Here is a 21,764-nt window from a genome sequence, read left to right as displayed (position 1 = left end):
TGAGATTAAAACTGAGTTGCTTTTGTCTTACGATTCATGCCTGTTCTTTACAGAGCCCAGCAGGTGATATGGATAAAGCATGGATGTGTTTTAAAAGTCACGCACATGTTTTAGCACTGATAACATTTAACCCCTGCCAAGGCCTAATAAGTTTGCTGAGAGAAGGAATGGATTTCTGTTCAAATGTTTCAGACTAATGACCCATCATCATCGTCCCATTTTTGTCTTTTTTATGGCTGGGTGGGTCAACAGTATATGCCACATAGATGTGGTTCAAATCTGAAAGCTGGGAACATAAATGTGAGATGTAGCTCAGTGTGTCAAAATTTTCTAGTCATAATTCTGTTATAAGTCTGTGTGTGTGTGTGTGTGTGTGTGTGTGTGTGTGTTTTGGTTAGGCACCTATTAAAAGTTTAGAGTTTATAGGGACTTAAACCATTGTGATGGAAGTATATGATGTCCATTCCCATGCTCAGTTATGTCTTATATGTTTTTGCAGCAATTTTTGGGTTGATACCATTTGTTACACAGCTTTGGTGCTAAATGTATTTTTTTACCTTTTGAGAATTAATAGAAATGGTCAACAGTCCCTTACAAAATTCTGCATTAAGACACTGAGACCTTGAGGAACACCACAGAAAAATCTATGCGGTGATTTGGTATCAAACCTTATGACATTTGGAGATTTCTGTCATAATTGCTTTTTTGATGATTGGATGGTGAGCACTTCTGTTCTTAAAAGAGCTGAGAAACCCCCTTTTTGTTAATATACCTATGAAAGGCAAACATCCTCTGAATGCTCAAGGTCTTTAGTTTGTGGTAGACATTCATGAGGCTGTGATTATACCAGAGGTCACAATAGTTCATTTTATACAGTGAGGTCAAGTTTTAAAAAATCATGGTCTCAATTCAAATGGCTGCTATAGAGACTCTTATCATCAAACATGAATAAAATTGGGCCTCATTGAATCCACAAGAGTCATAGCTTTCCAGTCAGATCCAATTAATGCAATTTCAACACTGTTTATGGAGCCCAGTATGCAGAAATATTCACAAACAATAGTCAAAAATTGTACTGCATACAAAAAACTGCTGTTGATGTTTTTTCCCAAAAGACTAGCATAAAGTGGGCATATGTGTAAAGGGGAGACTTGTAGGGAACCACACAAGCCATTTCATTCAAATATCTGTGAAAGTGGTCATACCAGTTTTCCCCTCGTCGAAATTTAGCTTAACTTTGAAATGTGTTATTTAGCACTATTGATGACAAGCTAGCATGACATGGTTGGTATCAATGGAATCCTTAAGCCTGGTTTACACATACCCACGATTTTGGGCTGTCCCAGACGAAAGATGACCAACATGAAAGAAACGTGGGGATAGCTCAGCCTGAAATGCAGCATGAAATGCCGCACTGGCGCTAAACCCAAACAAACAGACAGATAGCAGCTTGCCATGGAGGCAAAACGTACTAAAAGAAATATATGAGATTCCAGCAAATCCTTGCCTGTATGACGTGTCCTCCAGCTTTTACCATGATCGTACAAAGAAGGATGAAGCATTAAAGGAAACAGTGGTGAGGTTGCAGCTGCCAGGTGAGCAACCTAGAAGCTAGCAAACACACACAGACTACACAGGACTCTCTCCCCCCTCACATGTACACAACCTCCTTCTGCAACTCCATTATGTCCTTTTTCACTGCAAAAATCAAGAATATCCACCAGCACCTTGGCTCAAACCCTCACCTCAGCATCTCAGCCGACTTTCACCCATCCACACACTCATTCTCCTCCTTCCAACTCCCTACTCTCTTAGAAATCACAGAACTCATCCAGAAATCCAAGCCATCCACTTGTCAACTCGACCCCCTCCCCACACAACTTGTTAAAGCCTGCCTCCCCTCTCTGGTCCCCCTCATTTCTGCCATCATCCACTCCTCTCTCACCACTGGAACTGTCCCTACATCCTTCAAAACTGCTGCCATTACCCCAATTTTGAAAAAACCTGGCACCGACCCCTCCAACTTCAACAACCTCCGTCCTATCTCCAATCTACCCTTCATCTCCAAAATCCTCGAAAAAACATTTGCTTCCCAACTCCATTCTCACCTATCCCACAATAACCTGTATGAACAGTTCCAGTCCGGTTTCCGCCCACTCCATAGCACTGAAACAGCACTCATCAAAATCACCAACGACCTCCTTATGGCAGCTGATTCTGGACTCCACGCCATCCTCATCCTCCTTGACCCGAGTGCAGCCTTTGATACCATCTGTCACACCACCCTCCTCAACAGGCTATCCTCCATTGGCATCATCCCCACTCCATTAGACTGGTTCACATCTTACCTCTCTGGCTGCACTCAGTTCATTCAACTCAAATCCCTGAAGGTGTGCCCCATGGCTCTGTCCTGGGGCCCCTCCTCTTCAACACCTACCTCCTTCCCCTCGGCAACATCTTCTGCAAATTTAACATTCACTTCCACTGTTACGCTGATGACACCCAGCTCTACCTCACCACTAAACCCTCGTCCACTCTCCCGCCCACCTCCCTCACTGATTGCATCACTGAAATAAAAACCTGGTTCACCCTAAATTTCCTTAAATTAAACAGTAACAAAACCAAGGTTCTCCTCATTGGCACCAAATCCACTTTATCCAAAACCGACAGCTTTTCTCTCACTATTGATAAGTCCTCCGTTTCACCCTCCCCCCAGGTTAAGAGTCTGGGCGTCATCCTTGACAGCACACTATCCTTTCACTCCAACATCAATAACATTACCCGGTCTGCCTACTTCCACCTACGAAACATCAATCGTCTCCGTCCCTCCCTTACCCCCCAAACTGCTGCCATCCTTGTCCACAGCCTCGTCACTTCCCGCCTTGATTACTGTAACTCTCTCCTCTTCAGCCTCCCTCACAAATCCCTCCATAAACTTCAACTGGTCCAGAACTCAGCTGCCCGTATCATTACTCGAACCCCCTCCATCCACCACATCTCTCCTGTCCTCCAACAGCTCCACTGGCTCCCGGTTCAGTTCCGTATTCAATTTAAAGTCCTCCTGTTAACATTCAAGGCCATCCACAACCACGCCCCCCCCCCCATATCTGTCCAACCTCCTCCATGTTCCCACTCCCTCCCGCTCCCTCAGATCCTCTTCCTCCACACACCTGTCGGCCCCTTCTGCCCACCTCACCACCATGGGGAGCAGAGCATTCAGCCGCTCTGCTCCCCGTCTCTGGAATTCATTACCACCCCAACTCAGAAACATCGATTCACTCCCCCATTTCAAATCACAACTCAAAACACATCTGTTTAAAACTGCCTATTCCATCTGATGCCAATTGCTCTGTCACTTTCTATTGTTTTTTTTGTTTTTTGTTTGCTTTTAAATTGTTGTTTCTTTTTAATGTCTTTTTAATGTCATTTTGTGCATCTGTACGGTGTCCTTGAGTGCCAAGAAAGGTGCCTTCAAATAAAATTTATTATTATATATAAAACAAAAACGTTGTTACTCTTTTACAGACTAGCAATATGTTGACTTTCAAAAGCCATGTGTGAAATCTTTAAGGAAACTAAAAACCCAAATAAAACATCAACTTTGACAAAAACAGACAATATGTGATGATTATCTCAGCCCTCAAAAGAGATCTGAAGAGCCTGAATGCCTGACCAACCATTAGTTTCCTGAATCATCTCCTCTTAACATAAATCCTTTATGTGTGACTGCCAAAGCTTTTTGGTAACTACACATTTCTAACAGAAATGGTATGTTACCAACGGGCATAACATTTGAAAGACTGGCAGGCAGGAAGGTATAAAGATCAAATTATACTTAACACATCTTTGTAGCAGCAAGGGTCTGTTCAATATAAATCTGGTCATCTGCTCATGTCCGCAAGGGTCCCAAGACCATGCAGAGTGTACGTGCCTGAGAGTGCGTACACAAACCCAATATGTTCAGAAAAGTGTGTGCATCTGCTGTCCACCCAGCTATCCACATCCACTGTGGACTGCATTGATGCTATAGGGACACCATTGAGCTGCATTATGGAGGATTCAGTGTGTTGCACCTCTTTTTAATCTGTCTACCACAATTCTCCCAGTTTTAGGGGATGTGCAGTAATAACTCACTGGAGAAGCCCCTTGCTGTCAATTTGAGAAGAGCATTCTTTTGTTATGGTGTTGTTTTTACCTTATGTCAAATGAATATTATTGTTTCTCCAGTCACCCTTACAAGATCTTTTTTATGCTAAATATACAAAAACTCAGTGTGCTGTGATTCATGCATAGACCATGTAGTTCTGCTTATGAGCACAGGAGGGCCTGTGGTGCCTGGCGGAGAATGAGCAGCATAAGTAAACAAGATATTTCAGTTATTTGTATTTTAAGGAATACTTTAATGAGTTTTTCATGATGTGAATAATACTCTGTTTCAATCTGGATGACCCTCCGTGTATATCTGTCTATACTCATGCTAAACACATTCATTGGATTATTAACAAATATGCTGGGAAATAACAGAATAAGATGTAGGCTTAAAAAGAGGCATTGTCTGTGGTGCTGTAGGTGACACTAAAAGCTACTTGTGCTTCAGACATGACTCTCATCTGGGAAAAGACTAATAAACATTACATCCCAGACATTCTCTCACCAGGGACACAGCAGATGGATGAAGTCATCTGTGGCCATCATAAATTTAGTCTCATAAGGGATGATGTCAACACAGGCAAAAGAAAAAAGACTATTCTGTCATTCAAAAAGCCACAAACAAACATTGAACTCCTGAAGTCCAGCTGACTATACCTGCTCCAGCTCTGGGAGACACAGGTCTTTGGATGTGATTTGGTTTTATGGACAAAATATGAGATTTTTCTAGCCTTATATTACAAAAACAATCAGAGATAACACATGCTGGGAGTAAGACTACTGGCTCTTCTGGCTTCACTCCACTGTTAGCTGTGCCAAAGACCTGTCCATGCTGATGCACTGTGGCACTCCAGCTTGAAGCACTACAATTTGGGGAGGTCTTTTAAAAAAGTAATCAAAGATAGTTTTAAAACAAGCTTGTGGTAGTTTCAGGTTTCTTCCCTGTCCTAACATATATTTTCTTAATAGGTTATGTATTTGCATGCCACACACAATCTCACTGACTAAATGTAGAAAGTTTCTTTTTAGGAGCTGAACCATGACTTTTAAACCCTGTATTGTTAAGAGAGAGATGGTCTGAAGTACGTAAGTAACAAACTAAAAGAATAAATCCATACAATTCCCTAACAATATGATTTTTTTGTTTGTTTCTTTTGTTTTTTATTTGTATTTGTTTACTGCTATTAATATTATTATCATTATTATGATTATTATTATTATTTTTATCATTATTATTGTTATTATAATTATTCATTCGTTTGACTTTTTTTTTTTTTGGTATTTGACTGATATTTCCTTTTACACGGTGCAATCTTATATTGTGTAAGAATGTCCGCGTCTGTCTGTTTACAGTGTAATGTCAGAGACCCAAAAAAGATGTGACCGGATAAACACGTGCAGTCCCTTCGGATGACAAGAACTAGCCAATCACAGCACAGTAGGGCGGGACTTGGGAAAATTACGCACGTGAAGTGCCATGCTACATAAGAGGTTGAGGGAAGAAGCCATCTATCGAAAACTGGCGGGGGGGTCATTGCAAATTAAGTACCGTATAACAACTCCAAACCCGCCACCACAATTTGGTGATTATTTTCCACATTATGTCAAAGTGCTTTGTGAAATCAATGTGTCTTTATTTCGCTTCTAAGCTGACAGACCGTTCTTAATGACACCTCGGGCGAGGTTGAAATAAAAGCTAAAATCTGTTACAAAGTTCCCTTTATTTGGTGTAGGTGTATACTGTGTATCGTGTGTTTACAGACATAGAAACAGACACATTTTTCAAATGTAGTTTTCACAGACCACACTGTCATTGGTACTTTGGTACCCCGTGTTCTTTCTCAATGGTACATCTGAACTCCGCAACCCCGCTCCCTGCGGAGACGTCAAGCTGCCTCACTGTGTCTGCAACAGACCGGAAGTGTCAATATTTTTCAGTTCAGAAATAAAAGTTGCCTACTGCATATAATGTGGATAAATATTTATACGTATAAAGAAATGCGTGTTAATGTTGACAAGACAGGAAAATCGTATAAAAAATATGGCATGAGAGTACTTATATGGGATTAGTGAAATATGCTGGTTGGTATGGTGCATATCCAATCCAAAGTTTTCTTTTTTACATAGTATATTCCCATATAGCCTACAAATGTCTGCTTTGAAGAGTTTGACTTATGTGTTTGTCAGCTGATCACAATTAAATAAAATATGTAGGCTGTGTGTGTCTCCCAGCCTTGAACAGCACCAGAAAGGCTGTTTTGGTGGTGATCCTGTGTGTACGATTAGACCAGGGATTGTGCTTTTAAATTAATTATTAGACTAGTAAAACCCAACATGATTTAAAGCAAATATTTGAATTCTGGGGTTTTTTTTTTCATTTCAAACAAGGAATTAGCTTAGGTTTACTTGTAAATGAACAAACACTTCATGGATTTTTGGCTGTTATAAACTATAGTAAGCCGGGTTAATTATTACTAGAGTTGGGGGCATGAATTTAGACAGGCAGGCCGTGCTGTTGCACTGAGGCCCCAGGGTTTGGAGGCTCTTTCAAATGATTCAGATTGCCACCTTGAAACGACACCTGTGTTGTAAGAAGAACTCACATTAAATGAAAAATGGTGCTGTTTGCCCTCAAAAATGCAAACCAAAATTACACGCTTATTATACATGAACCCGAAAAACCATGAATAAACTAAACATATTAAAAAAACTATTTGATTAAATAAATAATTTCTTATTCTCTTTGATATTTTTGTCATATGCAGGTTTGCAATGATGATTGTTTGGAAATGTGTTGCTTAATGTCAAGTCTGTATTTGATCATGTGACAAGATGTGACAAGATGATGAACATCCATCTGTCTCATTTTTCTGAACATGATATCTCAAAAAGGGAATTTATTTAAATGGCACAAACATCCACTTCCACTCAACAATGAACTTATTAGATTTTGGTGGTCAAAGATCATTGTGACTTAGCATCCATTTCATTGTTGTGAACGCAGTAGCCTATCTCAAGAAGGCCTTAAGGTGAATTTCCTCAAAGTTGGCCCAAATTTCTAGCCTGTTTGGACTCAAATATGAACTGATCTGATATTGACAGTTTAAGGTCACTGTGATCTCAACTCAGGCCACGAATTCACACACTAATTATGACACAGCGTCAGTGGTGACATTTTATACCCAAAATATCAAAGCTCAACTTCACTGTGACATCATAATGTTCTTTAAAAACACTTTTCAAGGCATTATCCAACGCCATATCTCAGGAACAGAAGGGGAGACATTTGGCCAGATACTGAATTGGTACGCTTGAATGTCCATTTTGAAACTGTACTGATTATGTTGATCTTCTGTCAGTTCTGATCCATACTTTGTAGGCATAAAACTCACAAGTTATGGCCGTGCAGGCTTATTAATAGCACGGTGTGGTCAGCGTAACATACAGAGAAAGACACTCAGCATTACAGGTTTTATTCTGAAAGTCTTAACCGGAAATTGTGTTGTATATTGTATCGATCTTTCCTTAGCTTTCCCTCCATTTACCCTCCTCCTTGTGTAGTCTTTAGTGTATGCTGCCGAGCAATTTTCTATTTACTCCACACGAACACAGCTGTAGTTTACAATATGAGGGCATGTTTCTATTTAATGTCTGAATCGTGACGGATTCTCGGGGACGTATGGATACAATCGGTGGTGACAACTGGCGGAGACGCACGAGAAGCGCGCGAGCCTGCTCCAAGCAACAAACTGGGGCACGAGCTGACGAGTCCAATGTACTGCGGTGTCTGAGCGTTGGAAACACGGAAGAAGGCCATGACATGGAGGAGGACATCGGCCTCTTCAAGCAAGACCATTTGGAGCGAAGGGTTATGGCTCCCCGCTACAACCTGCTGCGTGAGGTGGGAAGGGGAACATACGGCGTGGTGTACGAAGCAGTGGCCCGGAGGTCCGGGGCGAAAGTTGCCGTGAAGAAACTGCGATGCGACGCGCCGGAAAACGTGGAGCTCGCACTGCAAGAGTTCTGGGCGCTGGCCAGCCTGGAGAAACGGCATGAAAATGTGGTGCAGCTGGAAGAGTGTGTGCTCCAGAGGAACGGCATGGCTCAGAAAATGAGTCATGGGAACAAACGGTCCAAACAGTACTTGTGTTTGGTGGAGACTTCACTGAAAGGTGAGGCTAGCTCTCTAACGTTAGCTCTGTGAACCGAGTTAAGTAAGTGCTGCTTTTGGTTGGAATTAACGCCGAATAAAACACAGCTCCTGATACTACAGACACCAGCTATTTTGTAGCAATTGTGGACAATCAGTTAATGTAACGTAATGCTAAAGAGCACGTTATTTTTATATAGCTTCCTGGTTGAGACCTTACTAAAAGGTGAGGCTAGCTCTTCAACATTAGACGTGTAAACTGAGTTGAGTAAGGGCAGCTTCGGTTTTAAATCAGTGCCGAAAAGCAACCTTTAATACTTCGGGCACCAGCTATGTTAAAGTCATGGGTTTGGTGGGTATTCGATGTATCCAACGTAATGTTGATTTGCAAGATTTTTATATGGTTTCCTGGTGGAGGTCAGATTAGCTCTCCAACATTAGCTGTGTGAACTGAGTTAAGTGAGAGCTGCGTTTTGGTTTGAATTGCTGCCGAACAAAACAGTCCCTAAACTACAGAAACTAGCGGTTATATTGTAGCAATGAGTTTGATGGCCACCCTGTTTATCTAATGTAATGTCAAACCGAAACATAGTTATATGTCGTTTCGCCCTCTTATCCGAAGCGTTATTGTTGTTGTCGCCATGATGATAGGAACTCGCTGGGGGATGGGTAGATTTTGTGAGGAAGCTCCCGAGGCTCAGGCTCACTAAAATGGAGTCTGTTGTGTTGGCTGTATCCACAGAAGGAATTTAACACATTCCTCTGACAAGCTAAATCTGTCACATCCAGAAGTTTTTGTGTTTTTCATAAAAGCCTGCCTTCATTTACAGTTTCCCTTGTGCTAATCTAGTGCTTTTTTTTTTGGTTTCTATGACAGATCACTTTATGGTGTTGAGAAAGACATTATGATTTATCTTAACTGTCTCTCCAAACCACCAATGAGTGTCTAGCTTAGAGCAGTTAAAACGACTTTGTTGTACTGGCACTTTATCTCTTCACAGGTATTTGAAACATGCATCTCAATTAATGACACGTATGGAGTTGTTTTAACATCAGAAGCAGAGAGTGCTTGAATGGTATATGCTTTTTTTAACTCTTACAGTCAGTCTGGCTGGTTGTTCTTGCATGCAAATTTAAAATGCATGCCAAAGCATGTTAGAGATGCTGTGAACTGGTTCCGCAAAATCTCAGTGTGTCGATTAAAATAAAAAACACCCACACAAAACCTCTTTAGGAAACACCCTTACAAAGAAAGACAGCACACATCCCAGAAGATTAGAGTGTATACATCTAGTTAGAGCGCACATTCACTGACAGTTGGAAAATTGTAAACATTTCAGCCTTGTATCAAATAATACCATTTATTCACATACAGTTGCATGAAATAACTACCAAAATAAATCAGTAACCCATATCCATAGTTGGTGCCCTGATGTATTATCTAAGTAAAAATGATTGACCATTATTGGTCTTAGGAAAATAGATCTTTTTCCTTACATGTGTAGCTGTAAATTGAATGTCTTAAAGTCAAACTAACACACCCAGATAATGCGATTGGGAGTCGAATTACTCGTTCATGTATGCTGTCAATCGGACCCTAACTGGCCTCGGCACTCTGCATGCTCCACAGTTTATGCCCAGGGCTTTGACCCCGAAATCGAATAGCATCAACTGTGTAACAGAAGAAGAAGCCATTAAAATCTACACCCAGAGCAGTGCATTTTTGGAGGAATGAAATGTACAAAGCTGTAAAGTTGTCCACCATGGTACCAGTTTACCTCTAGCTTACCGTAGCAAACTTTTTAGTCGATTGTTTGGTCTCTGACGTAATAGGTAAACTGGAAAAAGATCCAGTACTCACAAGCTGAAAGGGGGCATTTCGACACCTATACTAGCGGAGTCGGACATACCTCGGTCAATAAATCGATTCCCCTCCCGTACCTGTATACTGAGACAAACACAGTAGTCCAATTAACTGGCCTAGTCGAGCTATAACCGTAATTCCACTTAACTGTTCATGTAAATGTATTGACTGTGTGAATGACTGATGTCTATCCACTGCAGGTGAGAGAGTGCTCGGACCTCCAGAGGAGCCTTGTTACCTCTGGTTTGTCATGGAGTTCTGTGAAGGTGGCGACCTCAACCACTTCATCCTGTCTAGGCGGCCTAACCCACAAACCAACAACAGCTTCATGCTCCAGCTGACCAGCGCTGTTGCTTTCCTGCATGAAAACAACATTGTCCACAGAGACCTCAAACCTGACAACATCCTCATCTCTGAAAAGTCAGGATCTCCAGTTCTCAAGGTGGCCGACTTTGGCCTGAGTAAAGTGTGCGCTGGTTTAGGACACACCAGTGAGGGCAAAGAAGGTGAAGACAAGAACAAAAATGTTAATGTAAACAAGTATTGGTTGTCATCTGCATGTGGCTCGGACTTCTATATGGCTCCCGAGGTGTGGGAGGGCCACTACACAGCCAAGGCTGACATATTTGCCCTTGGCATCATCATGTGGGCCATGTTGGAGAGAATTACCTTCATCGACGCTGAGTCTAAACGGGAGCTCCTGGGTACATATGTGAGACAAGGAGTGGACATTGTGCCAGTGGGTGAGGCACTGCTAGAGAATCCAAAGATGGTACTGAACATCCCACAGAAACGCAGGTCATGCATGTCCGATGGAGTCAGGAAGCTGCTGCAGGACATGCTCGCCGTCAACCCTCAGGACCGGCCAGATGCTTTTGAGCTACAGGCCAGAGTGGACCAGGTCATGTGTGCTTCATGACCCTCAACCAGATTGTTTTACAGGTACTCGTGCTTTTAACTTCTAATAATTACCCCATGACTTGTTTCAGTTTTTAATGCGCTGTCTGCTGTGTTGTTTATGAATCATTGCACATCCGGTTTATTGTGGAAATATTTGTATATAGAGCTGAAAGACATTTCCTTCTCACATGTAATATACCTTTGGATCACCTGTAGGGCTGTTAAGTTCCAGGTGACATGTCACATGTGAATACATCATCATGCTGCTATTCCCACGTTAAGAGATTTTTTTTTTCTGGAGTTATTTCCTTAACATACTGTCTATGTGCAATGCACAGTGTTTCAAGCTTTGGCCAATAAAATGTCAGCTCTGTCTTACTTCTTTAGACAAGCATAGTGAAGTGGGTCAAACCTGCATCTGTGGTTAACCCGAATGGGTCAGCACATAATATTTAACCTGGTTCTGTGATTCTCTTCATGACTTGAACTGGACACTGGTCATTGCCTGCCCCAAACAAGTGTCTCTGTTAAGGAAGCACATTTCATTTTATGTCACTGACATTTAAGCCAATTCATGGTTCCTGCAGGCAACAATCCGAGTGTCTTTGTGTGACGTGAATGCATCAAACTTTGTATCACTTCAGACGCGTTCCTCAGTCGAAGTCAGTCAGAACTTGACAATCTAATGAAACAAACTTCCATGAACCTGTTAAATTATAGCTTATTCGTTTTTGACACCATTAAGACTCTGTGTATTATCAACGTGATTCTTGCATTCAGTACAGTAACCAGTACAGATATTTGTGGTGTGTTGAAAACCTGTGGAAATGCAGGCAAAAATCCCAAACTATGTCAAATTAAGAAAATTTCTGTGCATGTCCTAGAGCATGTATATTAGCACTGATATGTTAATAGCCAGTTCCTATTAGCCTAACTTGTACTGAGAACAGTGTAGAGTTTTTTTTTTTGGTGCTAAATATAGTCTTTTTGTTGTTGATAAATGTAGGTTATCAATAAAAATCAAAACTTTTAAATTGCATCGTTAAAAATGTGAAAATATAGTATAGCCTACCAACTGAGCTTGTGCGCACGGCACACTTGAGCGCATCCGTCTGAGGCTGTGGATCAATGCCAAGTTTTACCACTTTATCACTATTCCCTCTAACTTGTAGCTGTTTCTTTCGTTATCTTTTGAATTTAATATGAATTATGGAACCGTTTTTGTCAATGTTTGTTTCCCCCATTTTGTACAATAAATTATTGTTTAAAGTTTCAACAAGTTTCTTTTGGAGTGCGTTGTGACACAAGTGTGTTTTGAATGGCCGTGGACTGTCACCTGCTCAATGCATCAGTACCTTCGGATGCCGTGACAATAATAGATTATAGATTAATAGATTATAATAATAATGTCAAAAAATCATTTACAGACCGATTTAACAGACGATCACTGCTGCCCGACCCGCAGGTCCATTTGCGGGTCCCGTGGGTTACGGGTCGACCCGCGCTGCTGTGCAAAACTCTGCAATACAATTAGGTCTGAAAAAACCCCAGAGTCTGTCTCCGTTCTAAATTCTGCCGCAGGTCCGAATGTTAAAAAATGGTATTCGGGACAGCCCTAGTAGAGTTGTACTGATACCAGTATCGGAAATGCCTCCGACACTGCCTAAAATGCCGTATCGGGTATTGGCGAGTACAGCCTATGACCAATCCGATACCATGTAATGCCTCACGTCATTACGCATACACACGCTTCAAGCAAACGAAATGGAAACGGAGCGGAGTTTAAAAAGCATTACTGTAGCCTTTAAAATGTCATTTTTACCAAATTGTGTGGCTGCACTTTAACCTGTGTCTTGATCTGTGTCAACACTGGATAATAATAATAAAAAAAAGTTTTATAGCATTCATTCTACTATTATGTATTTATTTCTTAATATTTTACATTGAGTTTTAGGAGTTGAGACGTACAACAATTCATATCCCATCCATTTTTATTTTACGCGCTGGTATTGGATCAGTACTCGATATCGGCAGATACCTAAGGTTCAGGGATCGGAATCCATATCGGGAAGGAAAAAGTGGTATCAGTACATCTCTAGTAAATGCTCCTCGTGCATATCGGAATATTTGGTGTGTTCAGGCCTGTACTTTGATGGCTGTCAGTCAGTTGCAGAAAATGACATTTGTAGCATGACGTGCTGAGACATGAAAGATTCCCTGGATTGAATTTATGTGTGCAAGTGAATGGTAAAGGGTGAGGTTGATATTAGTGCCTTGCCTAGAACACGTTTAGTAACTTGAATGCCCTCAGTGTATGTGCTCTCCTACTGTCTTATGTAAGCAAAGCCCCAGCCGCCCCCTGGCCTGAGGGCTGCACATCCATCAGCACACAGATGACTGTTTTTAAGAGGCTGAGTGAGCATTACTGGCTCCTCCTGTTGTTTCGTACACAGGTAGTTCATGTTATTTGACATGATGATGAGCTGCCTGTTCCCTAGCTGAGCTACCAGAATTACTTTGTTTTGTGACAGACAGTGTACCATACCCTTTGCTTTTGTTTGTTCTTACATCATGTGCCTTGCTCTCATAGGGGGATAGGTAGGAGTGCATTTTATGTGAGCAGGGTGGGGGAAGATGTAAACATCCCAGCTGACCTGCTCTGCCTTCTGCCTGTCAGTCTGCTGACTGTTGCTTTAGCCAGTTGTAATGACAAACATTGCTGGCAGTACATCAATAGTTAAAATGTATTCAAAGTAAACTATGCAGGAATTGTTGGTAACTGTTTGTGAACACAACATTCAAACTTGGTCGCTCCTCCCTACACTGCATGTATGCGCACTGCAAATTGCTGTACTGTTGTAGGAATGTGTAATGGAGGAGCCAGTACTGAAGTAAGCTAACTAAGCTATACGATGATATAAAAGACAACACAACTTGGACTCTATTCCAGTTCTTATTGATGAAATGAAAAAACAAGGGCTTTAGTAGATTCAGACAAACAGTCAGATGCTGTTTCCTGCATTTTCCATAGAGAGAAGTTACTTAATTCTTGTTCAAACTTGAATTGCACTCAGCTGAGTGTGAAAAACACTTAACACTTTTCACAGAGCTCCTGAGACCTGCCTTGGCCAGTAATCTTTTAAAATCAGTAGCCCCCACAACTGCATAAGGTGATATCAGTGCTGAATATTTCCATAGTCAACCTGTCCAGCTCTTTGATCTTGGGTCAGATGGGGTCCACTTTGTGGTCTTATCAAACACTTGTTTTAGTGTGGGCTGTGTTGTTGGATGATGGAGCTGTCTATCTATCTATCAGCCAAATTGTTATGCTATCTAAAATTGACAAGTCAGCACTGACCACTAAAATGTTTTGTCTCCATGGGCTGCAGGATAAAGCTCTAAATCCCTGCCTGAACCTCTAGAAGTCTGTTATGTAACAGAGTGCGTGAGAAATAAATCTATGACAGCATCGTTGGACACAATCTGTGTCTGACAAGCCAAGCGGCTGCACATCTCCCAACACACCAGCCCACTCGCATGCTGCTGCAGGTCAGATTTCACAAAGGACTGTTTGTGCTGCAGGATTCACCAGAGGCTCTGGCTCCTCACTGCTGCACAATGGCTGATCATAATCCTCAACACAGTGGTTTACAGACTGACATGCTGTCAGACATATTAACTATGTTGATGTGGCGTGGTGTGCGGGACCTCTCAGGCTGTTGAAGTGTTTGTGGCCCAGGAGTCAGCTGTCCTGTCAGACTGATTGACAGCAGGCCTGTGACCTTAGTAGAAACCTCCTGAAGGTCTGTCCCCAGGGTCCAAAGTTAACTCTTCCAGTGGCAGGTAGACAGGGGTGCATGGCACTCAGTGCAGTGGGCAGTGCTGTTAAAGAGTCAGAGACAAAATGCTGCAGCAGCATGGAATTGCTGCAGTGACTCAGCAGATCTTTGTGTTTATAGGCTGCTGCAGCCCTCACACCCTCACTGCTGCACAGTGAGGGTGTGAGGACTCTGTTTGAAACCAGGTTGGTAGAATGTTACAGAGGTCTCTGCAGCTGTTTCTACAACACACACTCTGGGTGAAATCCTCCCGGGGGATTCATTGTCTAAGCAAGGAAAACACAGTTTGTTTATTACACAGCTGCTGCAGATGTTCTGCAAGCAAAACAATATCTGTTAGGGGCTATCAAGTGACTAAGCATAAGGTCGGGTTTTTTATCCACTACCAGTGCTAAAATGATACAGATTCCTGCATTGGGTCCATTTTTGAAAACTCGCACCTGCCCATACCGTGAAGCTCAGTACCAGAACCAACTCATTACCCATCATTATGTCGAAGTCAAAGCCACAGGCAGCAAGAACGCCTTGGGGGAACTTTTTCAAATGTGGCACAAAAGTTGACTTGGATTAAAAGATAAACTGATTAGATTTTGGTGGTCAGGGGTCAAAGGTCAAGGTCACCATGACCTTGCATCTGTCTCATTCTTGTGAACGCGATATTTCAAGAACAGCTAGAGGGAATCTCTTCAATTTTGGCACAAATGTCCACTTGGATTCAATAATGAACTGATTAATTATTTGGTGGTCAAAGGTCACTGTGACCTTGCATCTATCTCATTCTTGTGAACTCAATATCTCAAGAAGGCCTTGAGGGAGTTTCCTCAAATTTGGCACAAACATCTACTTGAACTCAAGAATGAACTGATTAGAATTTGGTGGGCAGAAGTCAAGGCCACTGTGACCTCACAAAACATTTTTTCTGTGTGAAGTATCCATTTTTTGAAGAAAAAAAAAACATGGTTGTAAACTGTCAGTGCAGTTTGACTGGTTCCTGGAGGCATACAATCGCAGGATGATAATTCCAGTTTAATACTTTAAATGACTGTTATATTTCTTCTGTTCTCTGCAGACTGGTGTTTGTACTGGGAGCTGCTACCTGAGTGAGGATCTCGCTGTTTGAATCAGAAGACTGTGAAGATAAAGGAGAAGCAAAGGAAACACGTTCCTCCTGAAGTCTGGATGCTGAAACGGGATTTTTTTCTATGGACTTGTTTACAGTGACGTCATCTGCCAATTCTGATAGAGAATGTTTGTCTTGCCATGAATATTATAATAAACCAAGAAATATTACATCTACTGCTCAGTGGGAAGCTTGATTAAACTGACATAGCCATGCCTCCTTTAAAGAATAGAGGTCTGGGGAAATTGCCATCAGAAAACATGATAGTGACACTGCTGAACCATCGATTGACTCTAAATTTAAGCTAAGGTGCAGCGTTAGTTTCTGTATGTGTTCACAGCGGTCTCCATGTGTCAGGCATTTTGAAAATATTTAATGAAAACACTGTGGCGTCATATACTGGAAACCTCTCTCTTTATGTGGTGGAGTTTCTGTTATTTTGTCTAAAACTTCAGTGAAGTCTGGTTGTATGTCAGATGTTTTACTTTGCTGACAGTTAGGATTGTATTCCCCATGCATACCTGTCTTGTGGTGGTGTGTTCCTGTTGATTACAACTAGTAAACAACATCACCATGTGTCACCCCAGTGAGATTTGATAACTGTATGTGCTGACAGAAAACAGCGTCACATCCCTTTTTTCTGTTGTTGGGTTTTTGTTTCTCCAGATCTGTAGGTTTACATGGAATACTACAACACTACACAGGAGTCATTTGTTTGTAGGAGTGGGTGACGTCTGTAAAATATTCTCTCATGGTATATGTAATTTCATATTGCAATATCTGTCATTTTTTTCTTAGATTGAATTGACACTCTTTTGGCTAATCCAGTGAATTAAGTACTTAAAGATGTCCTGTGAATTCAGTACTGTGATAAAGTAGTCATCCACATTGACTCACAGCATTGCTCACAATGACCTGATGCATCCAAAGCTTTTTAAGTGATAGTTAGCTAAATAAGAACTATAATATAGAATCTGTAACAAATTTTTTAAAGCCTCCCAGTAAAAATTGTCATTTCGCCTAACCCTAGGTGTTGCAAACCGTCTCTCCATTTAGTCCTCAGTTAGGCATCTTCAGTGAAACAGTCTGCAGGCTGTGTTTCACTGAAGACGCAGTGTCTAAGTATTTTTAGTTAGTTGTTTCTCATGAACACATCACAAATTTTTGTCCGCATGAATGCAGAAGTCCTTAAAGTAAATCCCAGGTCAAATTTAAGCAGCATTGTAGTCAAGGAGTTGATTTGTTTTCTGCCCCCTTTGGACATAATAAAGTCAGTGTTTAACTTTTAAAGTTTGCTACAAAAACGTGAAAACATCTGTTATTAATAGGTTTGGGAAAGCTAAACTGGGTTGAAAAGAAAAGCAGAAACGCGTCCCAAAGTATATCAGGAGATGTTTTACATTGTCATTTTCATTATTTTAACCCACTTAATTGCCTTTGACTAGAAACCCAGTGCTGAGATCCGGTTATTTGACCGCCAGTCACTGAAATGTGACCTCATGGACACGTTGCTCCTCTGATTTCCACTGTAGTCTCATTGTTAATACCTACGGTGCCTTGAATTTGCTAGTCAGGTAAAATTTGGCTCAAGATCAGTTGCTATATTTTTCTTTGATGTGGCACTCCAAACATGGTACATGGTCTTGATAATTTAGTTTCTTCAGTATTTTGGGTATAATTATGGATGAGGTATAAAAAATGGATTTCCCATATGATCATTTGAAATACGATTTTATTTGTATTATGTTTTTATCCCCAGTTTATCTATGGTCCATTTACTTGTTGAGTAGCGTCATGTTTTTAAAGGGAACTGAAGATTGAATGTTTGAACAGGTGCCATTTGTGTTAAGGGAGAAAAGCTGCAGGGTTATTTTATACAGTTTATTCTAAACTAAGATGAACAGGATCTGGTTCCTGTTAGGAGATAAACAGACTTGATGGAAGTGTTGCTAAAGCAGGCCTTTGTGATTTGTAATTGTGCCTGCATGTGATTGAAAGTGGAGTGTGAAAAATATCGACTTTAGAATGGTTTTGGATCATTTGTACAGAGAGCCACGCTGATGTTTTTGCCCTGAAACCAAAGGTCTGAAGTCTGTAATATGTTGAACTAAACTGGGACACTGAATGACGTAAAAAAAATCCTGTTTCTTTCTAACTGTACTACCTCATGTTTCTGCACCTTTTCACATTTTGTTCTCTGAGCCATAGTTTGATTTTTCCAACAAAGACATTCCTCAGTTTGAGACAACCTGGCAGATTTTAAGGCAACAGCTTTTTATTTAATGTCATCACAGTGTTTGTTGGGTGTGTGCAGTTTTCCTTTGATTGTGAGTGTGTCATATTGGTTTGTCAGTTGCATGACTGTTTCTTTCTGTTTGTGCTGATGCATTGTGAGAAATGGGTTTACATTGATACAGATGTTTACACACCATTATCCCAGCATAGGCCATGATGTACTTTGGTTAATTTCTTCTGTGAAACCCATGTCTCAGTTCCCCTCTTGTATTTCAGTAATGTATGAGTGTTTGATTGTGCAGGGTAGAAATGAGAATCTTGAATTGGAGATGAGCCAATGGTAGCGCTAAGCTAAAGATCCCAGCTCACACACAGTTTGGATTTCTGAGGAACAGCTTTTATTTAACTGTAGAGGAATGTACTTTAAATATCAAGAGATTAAAGCAACCCCTCAAAATGTTCCTGTCAGTGTGTGTGGAGGTCTTCCTTTGGTGTTGTTGGAAATGTACCTGTAAATGTGTGCAGGAACACCGCATTTGACTAATAGGTCACTCGTTTTACATGCAGCTGTCTTCTATGCAACTCAGCCTCCCTGGATACACTGTGGAACAGTCCAGGCCTGGCTGATTTTGTTGTTAGTCCTCTGCTTCTCATCCTGACAGGAACTGTACTATACAACTGGACCCTGTTGTGCTCAGATGACTTGACCCTTTATCTCCACAGAACACAGTCCTTGGTTAAACATGACACTAAAGACATTTGCTTGAATGAAACCTGTTCATTTTTTATTGCTGACTTTGTACATATCAGGGCTCTGTTTCAATAAAGGTTGGAAATACCTCAGATCTGTGTGAATTCTTTACATTTGCATGACAATGACTGGAATGTGTGGGAGACGTGGGAAGGCATTCAATAAAGGCTGAGGATATCGTGAGCATCCATGACAGTTAGCAGGGTGCGCCTATCTCACCCTTCCCTGTACCCACATGATCGGGCAAATAGGATTAGCTGACAACAGGCTTCTTCACACTCAGCATGACAAGTGATGCTTGTTGAGTAGAACTTAATTTAATGCTGCCTTAGTACTTGAAGAGGCAAGTAGATCATGAATGTCAATGTAGTACAATATTTTCTCAAAATCAGTATCGTGCAATACTACTTCTCATTGTCATATATAGGCCTACAATATAACAACATGCATTTTTCCACTATTTTAGTTGATTTCAGTAACTTTTGTACATATCTTACTCCTATGATACTGGTTTTTGCTTTTTGCTCCTTAAAAACTAAATATCTTGTATATTTTTAATGTTTTGCCTGATATTTAATACTCTATGTTGTTTTTAAAACTGGGCCCAGTGTGTGGCCCTGACCCGGGGAACCCACTGGTTGTTCTGGTTCTTACTGGTTTGTAGGGGTTAGGGAAAAAATCAATACAGTGTAGTATCATGATATTTTTGTGTGGCAATATTGTATCGTCACACAGTGCTAAGTATTGATTTTTTTATAATATAAAATTTTAATATGACAAATACAAATTAAACTTTACGTAGCCTACTTGAATAATATAATCAGTTGCTTTTTGAGTCCACTAGATACATTTTGCTGAAAAAAACAAATACATAAAATCATGACTGAGGTGAGATGAACACACTTGAAAACTTTATCATATTAGATAATGCACATGTTAAAGTTTTCCTTTGGGGACATAATTTGCAGTTTAAAAACAGGTAATAAATTACAATATATGGCAATACATTTTATCACAATACTCAGCATATCACAACATGTTGAAAATCACACTAATTATTTTGAGTAAATTATCGTAATAATATTGTGTCGTGGAGCCTCTGGTGATTCCCAACCCCTACTGGTCTGTGAATGTTAATTGTTGTTACTGTATTTTGTGTTACTGAAGTATTCTCAAGCACAAGAATATTTTTCAGGGTAAATGGAGTTTTATTTTTAAAACCCAATGTCACAAATCACAATTTGCCTCCCTCTGTCCTTGGACTCTCACAGTGGATAAGGAAAAACTACCCCCAAAAAACCTTTAATGGTAAAAAACAAACAAAAAAATTGGTAGAAACCTCAAAAGAGCAACAGAGGAGGATCCCTCTAGTACCCTATCTTAGTACTTTTCTGATTTCCCTACCCTGTCAGCCCAGTTGCCAGAGGAAAATATTGACATTGTACATTTCTGCAAACTAAGACTACGTTCATATGTATCATTCTGAAAGGACATAATGTCATACAGTGAGTATTAGTGTGTGTTTATTTGTTCTATGTATATTATCTGGCACACACTTTTGTATTCATTTCTGTTTGAGTATGAAAGGCATGCATTCATTATTACTTGAAAACAAAACAAAATTAAAATGAACTTCCTGAACAAGAACACACTAATTTTTGATGACAAATAGTCACAAACCAAGAAGTTCAGAGATGGTTGAAAGGAATGATTTAGTGAGGTGAAATAAATAATCTACAGTTCCCTATGAAACAAAGCTGTGGTTAAAAAAATGGTTCCAGACACACAACAAGGCTCACTGTTATCATCTTTCAATGGAAAACTGACACACACAGTTATCTGATTGCTTGGTAGAACCTCCTTACACACTTACATATTACAGTAAGCTAAAACATGCTAATAATTAGCTCATGAGTTAGTGCATACAACTTGAGAGAAACCAAAAATATAAATGGTGAATAAAATCCTAATATCAGCACACTGTTGCAATAACAGCCAATTTAGTACTGACTGTATTTTAGTCAAGCCCACATTCTTCATGGGTCCACTATAACTGATGAGCTTTTATTGTTACAATAACACATTTACAGTATCATGTAAGCCACTTGAGTTCACTCCCAGAAAATAAGTAGAAAACTCTTTTCTGACTTTGAATAATTGATGTCAAGGCCCGTTTGTTGTCAATAACACAACTTTAAATGACATCACATCCTGAGCTCTTAATAATCTGACAATATTAGATAGCCTATATCTGGATCACAATATGTCACATACTGCACTGGGCGCCCTGATTATTGAGCTCCTACACACCATAGCCTTAAACACAAGTGAGGAATAGTGAATATTAAGACTACCATCTTTGGGCAAGAATATTTTCCAGCTGTGGTGCCTTGGGACTGTTTTTTTTATCTGAGTCTCTCATCTCCCTGTGGAGATGGACACACACGATGCACCCTGATCAGCCCACGTGGATCACAGGGTGTCATAATAGGTGTATTATCTACAGTATGTAGCTTTGTTTAATAGAGACGTCTTGTTCTTGAAGAGTCAGCTTTGGTCAGAGGCCATTTCATTCATCCCGGTGTTTTCTTCCAAATTAGATGATGTGAGAAAAATGTTCTTGTTCTGTTCAGTAATTACTGATACATCCCTGTGAACAATCATCTTTATTTAGCTACTTTAAATAACAAACATGTGACAAATGAAAGCAATGGTTGGGCAGATTAGTAGACTGAATCTGTAGGCCCACTGCAAAA

General features: G+C 40.5%; 1 protein-coding gene across 1 annotated transcript; it reads left to right on the top strand.

Moving 5' to 3' along the window:
- The first annotated feature begins 7,675 nt into the window (after positions 1 to 7,675).
- Positions 7,676 to 19,100, top strand: LOC117257043 (serine/threonine-protein kinase 35-like). The gene is made up of 3 exons (XM_033626894.2): positions 7,676 to 8,321; positions 10,364 to 11,105; positions 15,972 to 19,100. Exons 1-2 carry the CDS (start codon positions 7,829 to 7,831, stop codon positions 11,080 to 11,082), a joined length of 1,212 nt encoding a protein of 403 aa, XP_033482785.1. The 5' UTR covers positions 7,676 to 7,828; the 3' UTR covers positions 11,083 to 11,105; positions 15,972 to 19,100.
- Positions 19,101 to 21,764: the final 2,664 nt, after the last annotated feature.

Source organism: Epinephelus lanceolatus, chromosome 1, assembly GCF_041903045.1.
Source record: "Epinephelus lanceolatus isolate andai-2023 chromosome 1, ASM4190304v1, whole genome shotgun sequence".
Classification (NCBI taxonomy): Eukaryota; Metazoa; Chordata; class Actinopteri; order Perciformes; family Serranidae; genus Epinephelus; species Epinephelus lanceolatus.
This window is presented reverse-complemented; position numbering and strand designations above follow the sequence as displayed.

Excerpts from the sequence above, each read along its gene's own strand:
- LOC117257043 (XM_033626894.2), top strand. The coding sequence starts at position 7,829 with ATGGATACAATCGGTGGTGACAACTGGCGGAGACGCACGAGAAGCGCG. Across the intron at positions 8,322-10,363 it reads GGTGGAGACTTCACTGAAAG|GTGAGAGAGTGCTCGGACCT; the intron begins GTGAGGCTAGCT and ends TATCCACTGCAG.